The sequence below is a fragment of the Strix uralensis genome, chromosome 1, assembly GCF_047716275.1.
Source record: "Strix uralensis isolate ZFMK-TIS-50842 chromosome 1, bStrUra1, whole genome shotgun sequence".
In the NCBI taxonomy this organism is placed as follows: domain Eukaryota; kingdom Metazoa; phylum Chordata; class Aves; order Strigiformes; family Strigidae; genus Strix; species Strix uralensis.
The window spans coordinates 21,335,466-21,348,514 of record NC_133972.1 but is presented as its reverse complement, the minus strand read 5'-3'; the positions used below and the strand labels follow the sequence as shown (position 1 = coordinate 21,348,514).

The window sequence follows — 13,049 nt, the reverse complement described above, 5'->3', positions numbered from 1 at the left end:
TTTTAGTAGCGAATGACATATTTTCTGTATTAAGGACTTATCCAGTCCCGCTCAAAGATTTACTGTTTGCACTTCAGTTTCTTAACTCTGTAAGACACCCAGAACTCTAATGAAAAATTGTGACTTCCAGAGTTATTATTTTGAAATTCAAATCTGGTAATCAAAGCTAAAATTGAGAACAATTTATAACTATTAAAAGATGGCTTCTGACACTTGTCACATACACACAGCTTCTGATGAAGTTGGTAATAATTCTGCTGCCACTGTTAATAAGAACTTCCTAATTTACTTGGTAACTACTATAAGAGCTTGGTTTTCAACATACACACGTCCAAACCTCAAGACTCGAGTTTTGCAGTGTCAGTGTTAACACAATGTTTTCAACACGGAACAAAATATCCACCAACTGCTCCTGTGTAATTTTGTTTGTTACATTAATACTCAATACATAAATGTCAATAGTTAATATATTGTATGTCATTCCTCTCCCTAAATACTGTGAAATAGCTCCCATTGGACATGGGGAAAATGCTTTGCTTGTGAAGAACAGTTTGCATTTACCAAATTTCCAACTGTGATCCTTCAATCATCAGGAAGCAGCACATCAACTTTGTATCACTGAAGGCAGAGGTTAGTGAATGGGATAGAGAATGCAAGCAAGGACTCTGGCGCAGCTTTTTCACTACACAGGGGATATTATCCACTTGCCAACTCAGTTGTAACTGCAACAGTCTGTTTTCCACCCCACTCAGATTTTAAGTCTCTGATAAGTTATATACATTTGTTACTGCTTCATATTCAGATGCAGCCCAGTAGTCCAGCTACACATAGGTCCATATGCAGGCAACTGAAAGAAGCTGCATTTCTCGCACAAGAAGTTTGCATTTAGCCCATAAATGCTGTTTGCTACATTAAAATTAAACCCAGCAGCACTGACACGAAGAAATGGCAGTATGGTTTGCAATGGCCGTGATTTGCAGGGCACATCAGAGGACATTGACAAAGCTGAGGAAGCAGAACAGTAGATGGCTCCACACATCTGTTGACAAGACAGTTACCTCTAGTGCCAGACATGTGTTGCTATTTCTATGTGCAATTTCCTATGCACTTTACTAGCACAGTTCCTTACATATAAGAACTGCTTGAAACCCTGAGCTGCATCCTCAGTTATTTTTCCAGGCTCCAACCAGGTGGGAGCAACCTAGAGGAAATGGTATGTCTAGTAGGCACCTGGAGCAGGTTGTTGCACCACCTTTGTCCACAGCACTTTGCCATCCCCTCTGCCCCGGGCAATTGCTGAGCAACACAGACTCCAACTTGGCTGTAGCAGGAGCACGTGGGAATGGGGAGCATTTCCCACTGGAAGGGCCTCAAGCAATAGTGTTAATGGCCTAAAAACACCCAGGGATGGGAAATTGGGTAAGTGTGCATAGGAATCGCTTTTTCAGCACTTCCTAGGGACATCTCACTAGGGACAGATGAAGGATCTTCACCAGCATGTTCTCTTTGTCCTGGAAGGAAGGTGTCTGAGGAGGCTCAAAGCTGAGTTTGTATGTTTTGTAAACAGCAGTATTAGAGCTCATTAAAATTTGACCAGGTCATAACCCCTGAGTGACTTCAGAGCCCCTCTCCAGTGAGTCTTTGCTTTATTATAGCCCCTCTCCCCCTTGGGATCCTATCTTAGGAAATGGGTATCCTCATCCTGCTGTCAGCTGATTTTTTTCTAAGGGAGCACTCATTTGAATCATTAAGGCTCACCATCACTTGGTCTCTTGTTCAGTTCCGTCTTCTTGGTCCTGTTGCTGGTCCCTGCTCTCCAGATTCTCCTGGTAGCTCAGGTTTCAGGAGGTTACAGTGCAAGGGATGGACAAAATACAAGCAACCATAAAGACAACTTTGAATGCACAGGCCACAGTTTACAGATCAAGTCAGATTCAGAAAAGGCAACTGCAGGCAGTGACATACATCTTTTTACACAAGGCTAACAGCACCTGGAGCAAAGTATTTCCAGAGTCACCATAACCTCTCACTATCCCTGTAATCACCCTTGCTCATGCAGGACCCTCTGTCCTAAGCTCGCTCCATCATTTCTTCTGCCCATCTATAGTGGCAATGCTTTCTTTGCATTTCCACCAGAGGGTGGCATTATTAAACTCTATCAGACTCAGAAGTCATTCATGGTAAAGGAGGACACCCCAGTCTAGCAGCTGGAGTCACTGATGAATGAGTACAGAGTGTGAAAAATATATTTATGAAAAGTAAGAAAAAATGAGTCACTACATTCTTCTGCTGGAAGAAATAACAATTTCTTCGAGTTTTATTTGCTTGTTATTGAGCAAATGAGAGCCTGTGGAAGTTAGTTAACTACAAGCGGTTTCACCAACAATTCACAAAACACATCGGAATATCTTGTGAATCACAAAGACGAAAGAGATGTTCCAATGAAAACCTTTTATTGTTGCTATCACAGTTTTATTTCAGTGCCCTGAGTGGTTTCCCCTGCTACTAAAAATGAACTGAATATTATGTAAATTGGCTGTACAGCTTGTCTTGAAGAGGACTTGCAGTGAAACAGCTTTTACCATGTCAGCATAGTGCCTGGGTCTTAGCAGACATAGAAAGATTAATAATTAGTAAGAGCAAGTACTGGTTCTTTCTTAGTCTTGATTCTCTGCAAATACTTTGGGTTTTCTAACTAGCTTCCTTTATGTTATAACATCCATGTGAGGAACACGGCAGGAAAGACTGCAAAGATAGTTGTTGTGTAGATGTTTAGAACAAGGCCAGTTATTTAATAAGCTTTTTAAGGCTACCAACAACTACAGTGTTTGAGACTTGGGGGCACTACCACAAAGCAAACAGAAACCAAAGTCATTACACCAGAACACCATCATTCCTCTGTATCTAAACTCATCACAATACATCAAACAAACTGGCCTCTCCTCTTCACTGCTGCCTTGTCTTTTTTTTTTTTTTTCCTTAGGAGAGACCAGCCTTTAATGGGGACATCATAGTGATGGTTAGATGTTGTTTGGGAAATTTAAAAAAGAAAAATTGTATCTCAGGTATCAACTGCTCCTCAGAGGAGATAGCCCAAATTTGTCATCTTCCTTTAGAAACAGCTTAGGAACATTTGATAGATCACTGAACAAGACAAAGAAAGCTCCTCACAGTGTCATTTCACATTTAAGAAGAACACAATTCATGGTTTTTGCATCAGTGATTTTTATTTTAAGCAAAATTCCGCAAACAAAAGGACTGTTTCTGTCATGTTTGAGGTTTGAAGTTTCAGTTCTTTTTTTTATGAGGAGTTCTGAATATAGCAGCTTTGCAAGCACAGCATATGAAAAGAAAGCAAATTAGGCTGAGGAAAACAATGGCCAATACCATTCACAGAATCACCAGTGGCTACAAACAGCAGAATACATAGGACTGGACCACTGGAAAAAAAAAAAAAAAAAAGATGTGGGGAATCTCAACTTAACAGTGTTGAGCAAGAAAACATGTTTTGGGCTTAAATCTTTTGCTTGTCAGTGCAAACAGCTGTCTTAGACAAAGAGAATTCGTATGCTGAAAAAGATTGAGGTAAATTATAAGCAAATCACCTGGGATGACAGTGGAGACAGTGGTTGTCTCTAAAACTAGGAAATTAATTAACTTTCCTTTTTTAGTTCTCTGTCAGATTGCGGCAGTTTTAGTGCACAGGAAATTCAGAATAAATTGAATATTACAAGGAAAGGAACCGCACAATAGGTGGCACAAATACTTTGCTAACGAGCAAGGATGGGAACCACAGATGTGCAAACTGTGATTCAAATTCACTTGAATTTCAAAAGAAGAACTGCACAAGGCCTGACCACGCAAGAAGGAGTTAGCCACCTGATGGACAGGATGGTTTGTTGAGAAAGGTAGTCGTTTGGCCAGCTGTAACTTTGGCAGCCTGGATCCTGCGCTGATGCAATCAAAATACTGATTTTTGCAGTTGTTGGCCATCTTTAGTTACCATCATCTGCCTCTGTCCTGAGGCAGTCTCTTCTGGATGAGGACTTCTCTAATAAACACTCCTGATTCATCTACCCATGGCCAACACTGATATCAGAGGGAATGGATGGCACACTGGCATATCAGTATGAGTATGTCACAGCCTAGCTGGCTATCTCCAGTCCTCCTTGGGCAAGACTCTTACACATGCTGTAAAATGCCAAGTTAATGGTAAGACTTTCCGTAAAAGGTGGGAGCGGCTGAAATCATCTTTCAGTGAGAAGCAAGGTTTTCATGATTTGGGTTGTTCTGCTTTTTACTTTTATTAAGTTCCCTTCTGTCGGTTTTAATGTGCCCTCCCCCCATCCCATATAAAAGGTTAATCTCCTCCCAGTCAGGCTAATCAGGTTTGGTCCACCTCTCTGCACTCTCGTTATTTATTTGGTCAGTGCCATATAGCAGATACCATCTAGTAAAGAGGTAAGACAACTTCTTTCTTTTCCCTTTCCCCTGCCAACCTGTTAGTTTTACAGCAACATTCTCTACATCTCAGAGATCCCCTCCCTCTTAACTTCACCATCTCCTGCCATCCCCCTTTTGTTAGTATCTGCCAGGTTCTTATTCTCTAAGAAGGAGCTGAAAAAAGACACTCCCATGTTAGAAAGGGATCTCAGAGCTCCCCTACTATGGCTAGTTATACTTAGTCCCTTTCACTCTTCTTTCTCTCCAAGCCATGGCAGGACCTTCACTCGCAACACCTTTCATCCATTTTCTGCATTGTCTCATTTGCTCAGAGATTTCTCTTTTTTTTTTTTTTTTTTTTGTCTTGTCTGCAGTTTTGTTTTTCTCACAGGCTCTCCCACAGACTCTTCATTGGTAGGCCCTCAGAAGGTGTCTCAGGGTTGATTTTCATGAACTGGCAAATATTTTTTTAGCTTCACTTTCTGTAGTTCGTACATCCTAAGTTTTCCATCTGTAGCCACAATCATTCTGCTCTTTCTGTGGCTGAGCATTCCTCTTTCTGCAGACACGCTCTTGCTCAGTCTCCTGACAAAGACAGACGTTCCCATTTGCTGATGCAGCATGAAACGCACTGGTATGGCAGGCTTCTGAAACACAACTGCTGCTTTGCAAGACAGTGTGGTCCAGCCACTCCTCTCCAACCCACTACAGCCACACACATGCGCCCTGACAAGAAGCCTTTGCTGCCCTACTCCTCCAGGGGTGATGGCCCAGCAGATACAAAAAGCTGCTTAGGAAGCATTTGCTAATTGAAAGTCTCCTAAGGAAGGACTGGGCAAAAGGCAATATGCCAGATAGGCCCTTTCTTCAGGCCAGTGCCATATGAATTGTGCTAAACTGGCATTCATAAGGCTGCAGTCATGGTCCCTGCCAACAGTATGATTGAAAGATCAGAAGCATACCTGAAGTGTGGCATGTGTGCTAAGGACAGGTCAACAGACTTCAAAAGGTTGCTGATGATGGGAAATCATCCCTTAACCAAGAAGGGTTCTTATGGGGTAGAAGAGAGATTGTATCTGGATTCAATTCTATTCACTACTACATCTGGAAATCAAGAAAAATCACCACTGATGAAATTCAAAGGAGATACTTAGTTTGATGGAGTAGAAAATAATGAGTAGGACAAGATAAGCATGCAGATGCATGGTGGTTTATTGAGGCAAAAGCATTACAGAAACAACTAAGAACAATGCCTACAGAGCAAGATGTGTTTTTTCCTGAAAAGCAGGTGCTTAAAGAAAGATTTTATGTCATTGCTATTGTGGGTGAAGAGCTGAACTTGTGCCCCTAGGGCAACAGCATGTCAAAGAGGAGATTAATGAGGCCCTTACACAGACTAAAGAGCAGCAAGAGGAACAGCTTCTAGTTTCTGTGAGCAGAGCTGATGAAACTAGTACCATAACATTGCCTGCTCATTTGATGTTCACATCTTTAAAGGACTGCTAGTAAACTGAAGAGAACATGTACATGATCTGCAGAGCAATAACCTGCCCTGGAGGAACATCTCCCAGTGACAGATTTAAAAATCTCTACAGATGCAGCTCACGAAAGATGACTGAGAAGCTATTTCCCATACAATTGTTTTATTTTGGTGAAATATGAAACCAGTAGATGCCACATCTCATGCTGTCTTCACATCAAGCTTTTCTGGAAGAAACACTCCAGCCAGATGTAAGTTATTGGGCAGAGTAACAATGTCAGAGGCATATGGGATAGCAGCAACAGCATAACTGAACAAAAGCTATACTTGTGTCTGGAATAACACTGGAGGTTGAACTAGAAGACATACCATCTCTCCTAGACTGAGATCTATGGTTCTTCCTACCCTCCAAACCACCTCCTGTAGCTTTCTTGTTTCTGCTTCTCATTGTGTCTCTTCAGTTTCTCCTGCTAACAAGCAAGCAGCCTCCCCTGTTCAGAAATTGCTTTTACTTCTGCTTGGCTGACCTTTTCTAGGACACAGAGAGCAGCACTTGCCAGCTGCTAGCACAGCTGTTCTGCTGGTGGGACTCAAAACCATCCCATTTGACTAGCACATCCTCTGTGCTCTCTCTCCCTTCCCAGGATCCCCCAAAAGACAGATAGGGCCCACCGCACTCTCAGAAGAAATTCATAGAAGCTGCTAAGCTCCCTGCTGTGACAAAACCCACGATAAACCTCAGCACCCTCTGCCTTTACACCACACACACGTGCACCCATCCTACTTCTTATTTGATATTTTGATCACTGTTAGGGTTTGTGGCAGGTCAGTGGTAGGAGGTAGATTTGCTGGATATAAAACCTACTACGGGAGACATTAAGGAAAAAGGTAGTGTGAATTAACACACCTTCATATCTTTTCTTAGCAAGATAAGCAGCAGTTAGGAAGATCAAACAAAGAATAAAAGGAGCCTTCCCTACGCTAAACCTATACAGATCTTTTCTTCTACAATTACATAGCGTAACTTGCAAAATTAGTTATCTGGCAGAGAGGGACTAGAAACACACCTCCCACACACTCACCAAATGCCTTCCTCCTCTCCACTCACTAAAGATGATCCTTTGATTAATTTTTTCTGAGATTGAGATGCATTTTACAACCCGTAAGAAAGAACAAGGTTTCAGTTGAATGAGAGCTGCTTAGTGACATCTATTTTAATGACTATTGGATAAGATAAAGCTGCTTTAATTCAGCAATCAGGCTCTCAGTGGAAACTCTGTGTTTCCTTACACATTATAAGATGTGTTTAATATTATTTCTGAGTTTAAGGGACCATTTCTGGTTGAGGAGAGAAGCACTTGTGATACAATCTATAAGGAAGTACGAAGTTTCCGTTAAGAGACACAGCTACCTAGTGATGTCTGCTTTTTGCAGCTGCTGGATATCACTGTGTAGGCAGCACCTCCCTGACAGAGCTACCTGGTGAGAAGCAAGTGATTCTGCACCCTTAAAGCAAAGAAGCTTCTTCACATCATCTGAGAAAAGGAGAAGAAAAGGTAAAAATAACAAAATGCAGTTGCTGAAACAGTTGTGTATCATGTATGCTCATCACGGGTGTGACTGTAATGCTTTTTCATTTACCTTTTGTTGCTGCTTCAGGAATTTTAAATAGTTTTAATAACTCCTGCATCAGAAGGGGCTATATGTGTGTTCTGTAAGCATGTTTTCAGTTTTAAATATTTAGGTATATTATGCTAACCTAGATTAGATTCAGGTATGTCTAGGTACAGTTGTCGCAAAGCTGTCATCTCTAGACCATTGGCATCCAACAGTTTTGTTCCCGTGACTTGTAATTCAGATTAAATTCCTCTCTGTGTATAACAGAACACAGCCGTAGGCTGGAGAGGTGTCAGGCCTGGGACGACACACAGGAGGGGTCAGGTTAATGATAGTCAATGTTTGTTGTTATGTAGCAGCAACATACAATGCAAAGACAAATAAGGCAGTGATACTCACTTCTCCTTTCCATTCGTAAAAATAAAGACAAAATGGAAAGACATAATTCAGGCTTATAAAAATTCTGGTATGTTAGGCTAAAAAAAAAATGACAAGCTGTGATGTGAATAACACACGCAGTAATACATCGGCAATATATTTGGGTCATGTCCAAGTTACTTACCTTGAAGTAACATCACTTAAAACTCTGTCTCTGCCTATTAGAAAAGAACATACAGATGAAAATGACAAATTCCTGTTATTCATTTAGCCACTGAAGACAGCTCTTACTGAAAACTCATGTCAGCTTTCAGTAAGTGTAATTTCATTAGAAGGTGTTTTCTTATGGTGATGTTTGCCTGGTTGGAAAGGTGGGTGAAATCCTGAACTGCTACGAATAGTGGCTTTGCTTTTTACTTTATTCTGCACAGGATTTATCTCTGTCTGATGATATCTGTGGTCCATATCTTTCATTCCTATTTGCTTTCCTCTCTGCCATTTGACCAGTGTTCTGTGTGCTTGACATCCAAGTTGCACAGTTTTGCCAGGACTACGCACATGCATGTTAGGGACAGTACATTTTGCAAGTGTGCGTCCCACAATGCTTAAATAGTGTTGGAGAACCTGTAATGAGAAGTGCCCAGTCACTCACTGCTAGCGATTCAGGCTTGTGGAGTAACCACATGGTCTTCACATGCTGAAAGTCACTGACATTTTTATATTCTTTCCTTCTCAGGAACTGGAGAAAAAACATGAGTTCTTCAAGTACAGAGTCCTCTGAAGCTGAAATCTCAACCCTATATGAGTATTACGATAATTATAACGATGCTCCAAAACCATGCAGTAAGGAAAGCGTCAGGAGGTTTGCAGCCTCCTTCCTACCTGTTCTGTATACCCTAGTATTCCTGGTTGGGCTCATGGGAAACACTCTGGTCATTGTGGTCCTCCTCAAATACAAGAGGCTGAAGAGCATGACTGATGTGTACCTGCTAAACCTTGCCGTCTCAGATTTGCTCTTTGTTTTATCCTTGCCCTTCTGGTCTTATTTCACAATAGACCAATGGGTTTTTGGAACTCCCTTGTGTAAAATCATTTCATGGATCTACTTGGTTGGGTTTTACAGTGGGATATTTTTTATTATGCTTATGAGCATAGACAGATACCTGGCAATTGTTCGTGCAGTGTTTTCCTTGAAAGCAAGGACTGCCTTCCATGGCTTGATTACTAGCCTTGTTGTATGGCTAGTAGCTCTTTCAGCCTCAGTTCCAGAACTTGTATTCAGAGAATCTTTTAACGAACATAATTATACTACCTGCAAGCTGAGATATCCAGGCAATTTCACAACATGGAAACTTTTTTCCACTTTGGAAATCAACATTTTAGGGCTCCTAATCCCTTTTATTGTTATGACATTTTGCTACTCCATGATCATCAAAACATTAGTTCACTGTAGAAATGAGAAAAAAAATAAGGCTGTGAGGATGATCTTTGCTGTCATGATCGTGTTTTTCTTCTTTTGGACCCCTTACAACATTGTTATTTTCTTACAACTGCTGGAAATTACGGGAGTCATTAGAGACTGTCAAGTGAGCAGGAATCTGGACTATGCTTTCCAGGTAACAGAGATCCTCGGCCTTTTACACTGTTGCCTCAATCCAGTCATCTACTTCTTCATGGGGGAAAAATTTAAGAAGTACCTGAAGATGCTTTTTAAGAACTGGCAGTTACCTGGAGATATTTGCAAGTGGTGTGGAGTTCACATCACTTACCACAGTGAATCTACCAATTCATTCCACACACAATCTACGGGGGATCAAGACGGTCTGTAACGTGTTTCAGACCAGCCACTGAACTCACCAGCAAGTTAAACTGACAAAAGCAGGAACTTTGAAAAGCTAAGCAAATGCACATACATTTAACAATAAGCTAGTGCCGGATAATTACTTCAGCTTTGATTTCTGACTCTAGAGTTTCTGAATATTATGACAGAAGGTGTCCTAGATGTGAAACGTGGGAAATGGACATGCGAGTTTTATCTCCTCTGACTACAAATCACTGCTCAGATGTAACAGCAGATCTCTGCAAAGCACTGTGCGGTGCTGCTTCTTTTTCACCACCATCAAGACAGAGGTTGGCCTGCATGGAGGGGCAGAGGAGAGACAGCTGCTTGTCATCAACACGTGCATTTGGAAAACATTCATTTATTCAAGAAGGATGGTTATTACCATATTTTTTTAATTCTACAGTTGATCTGTGTAGGACTTGTTCGCTCTGACTCTTAGCACGCTATTAACAGTGCCTGTTACTGTTAAGTGTTTCATCTCAGGGAGAGGATACACCCTCTGTTATTAAGAAAAAGGACACAAAATATGTTCTTTATGTACATAAAGACGCAAAGCAAATGCATCACCTTGTGTTATAGATATGTTTTCTCTTAGGTATCTGAATTGCCACATGTTCCTCTGTGTAGGTGTATATATAAGCATTCTGAATTACTTTATCACTGTAATTCAGGATAGCAATTCTGTATTTTAATTAGCATAGAAAATGCTTAAAATATTTTTGAATAAAAGTGTTTTTAAAAACTAATTTTCCAGCATGTAGGAATAAATATGAAGCATCTTGGTTAAAAGGATATCTTTTAAAGTGAATGTTCTTTGTTCCAAAAGTACTTAACCTCAAGACTCAATTTTCATTCACTGGAGATGTATCTGGCAAAATAAAAGAAAGTAAAAACAGAGATTGTGTAGAAACAGTCTGTCATAACTTAGAAACCACACGAAGAATCCTAGCATTTGGTAACAGCAAAATGCGAAAAGTTGATGCCCCAGTAGCCACTCACAGATCTACATGATGTTAATCAGAGATCTGGAACAGGAAGGAAACTCACACAGCAATGTTTAGATTTTGGCACAAAAACAATTTAAAAAAGAGGCAAAAATCGGTAATGTGGTAGCAGACAAAGTAAGAGTTGAAAAATACGTATTGGAAGATGTTTCTGAACAACAACCGTTGAGCAGGAATACTTTTATTTTTCTTAGGGTGTCAATTACAGAGTGCTTTCTCAGCATTCATGCATGGCTGCAAAGAACAGACAAGACATTAAAATGCATCAGGAAAGGGCTGAAGAAGAAATATAAGAATATTGTAGCGCCATTATTCTCATCACCCTAAATAAGAAATGTATGTGACCTCTCTCATGATACAGGACTGAAAATAAAAAGCAGCGCACTTAAATACTCATGCACACGTATATCTATCATAATAAATTTTGGGAATGCATTACCATTAGCAGTTTGCTGAGGCTGACAAGCAAGGATCTGCATTAATGCAGACGAGAATAGCTGTGGAAGATATTACTTGCAGTAAGAAAGTGTCTTCCTTCCCAAGAAAAAGACAAAATTCTTACTACTCAAAACCTTACAAGACACTGAGCAAATCAACTGGGAAAAACTGCTGCAAGGGGTGGTGGTTAAGTCATCCATTACCTATTTTGAAAGGGAAAAGGAAGACAAATTGCAAGCGTCAGGTGCTTCAAAGTCTCACAGATGTCACTGAACCAAACAACATGTCACTCCCAAGCCAGCACAGCACATTGTCCTCACAGATGTGATACTGATGGCACAGTCACCGTGAACTGCTGAGCTATTCATCAGTCAAGTGCACAGACTAACCTGGAAGCCAGACAGCACACCGCAGTTACTTCTTCTTGGTCCTACTCTGTGATCCCTCTAGACAGTAAGAATAAAGGGGTCCTTTTGAGAAACCTTGCTTTCCAGACCAAGGGAAGGGCTGCCTGTGCTGGCCTGGCAAAAATGATGGTCAACAAGCAAAAAGCAAGCCTTAGGCTCTTAGACAAGAGAAGCTCTCTAGAGACAAGAGAGGTCCAGTGCTAAGAGCGGTGTTGGGAACAGCACCAAGACAGCCAGCAGCTCACAAGCTGGTCTGGCTCTGGGCACACACCCTGTGGTGGGGGAGGACACCAAATCTGCTCATGTGTGGAATTAACAGGCCGCACCCAGTGGCTGTGCAGCATTGCCACAAATGGAGCTAGTGTAAAGCCCCTTTTCCACACAAAACTCAGAGGTGCTTCACACTGCTGCTCAGCTTTGTGCCCCACAGCCTGTGCACATGTGCCTTTGGTGCAGAGGGTGCCTGGTACAGCCAGAGCTCCCCCCAGGTGAATGTTGTCCTTGTTTCTCTGCCCAAATAACCTCTTCCAGTCCTCCCAGTAATACTCACAGCTACTCAATGTATGTGCTGGATGAGCAACCAAGCTGAAAGCTGTGCTCTGAGCAGGTTTGCTGAATTAGGTGCAAGGGGGAGCTCACCTTTAAGTGATGGGCTCAGGAATCCAGGTCCTGGGACCGGAGCTCATCAAACCTGGGTGGCTTCCTCCTCTGTCTCTGAGAACAAACCCTCCTCCCCCATGCACTGAGCTACAGTGGATAATGCCATTCCTCTTTTGAGAGAGGGCTTTGAAATCTGCTGATGAGAAAGGACAAGACAATAGTATTAATACAGACAAAAATAAAGCAGGGATTTTCAAAATGTCAGTTGACCAAAAGGTGTCATTTTAGCTGAACAAGAGTTTCCAAGCAATGAATGATGGTATGTACAGACCTACTGAACCATGAAAGAAAATATATAGACATTTGAGTGAAGCTGACTCATTCTTAAACCCACATTTTTACATCAGGGTTCCTCGGAAGACCAGCCTATGTTCTCTCTTCAGCTGCGCTAAGCCTCCACAGAAAGACAGATGAGGGGAAAATCAGCTTAATTATATTAAATACAAATAACGGTGAAAAGGTAAAAAAAAGTTGGTTGGTTTGTTTTCATACAGCACTTGGGCCACCACAGTCACTCCCTAAACATAAAGATGAATTATACACTTATCTTTTACCCTGGAAGAGGGCTTCATTCCTTTCAGTTGTGCAGAAGCAGCATCATGGTCAGCAGCCTCCTCCCAATCTACTCCTCTCAGTCTGAGAGCCACTGAGGAACTGCTATTCTCCTTCCTATACTATTATTGCTTGCCACTGTCCCAGCACCAGCTCTGCACACGTGGCCTGAAAGAGAGTACAATTCAACAGGCACTACAGTGCTCCTCTGTTACCAGGATGCTTCC

At 41.5% G+C, this 13,049-nt stretch overlaps 1 protein-coding gene across 1 annotated transcript; it reads left to right on the top strand.

Moving 5' to 3' along the window:
- Positions 1 to 7,319: 7,319 nt before the first annotated feature.
- On the top strand, positions 7,320 to 11,217 carry CCR4 (C-C motif chemokine receptor 4). The gene is made up of 2 exons (XM_074859026.1): positions 7,320 to 7,479; positions 8,655 to 11,217. Exon 2 carries the CDS (start codon positions 8,671 to 8,673, stop codon positions 9,745 to 9,747), a length of 1,077 nt encoding a protein of 358 aa, XP_074715127.1. The 5' UTR covers positions 7,320 to 7,479; positions 8,655 to 8,670; the 3' UTR covers positions 9,748 to 11,217.
- The last annotated feature ends 1,832 nt before the right edge of the window (positions 11,218 to 13,049 follow it).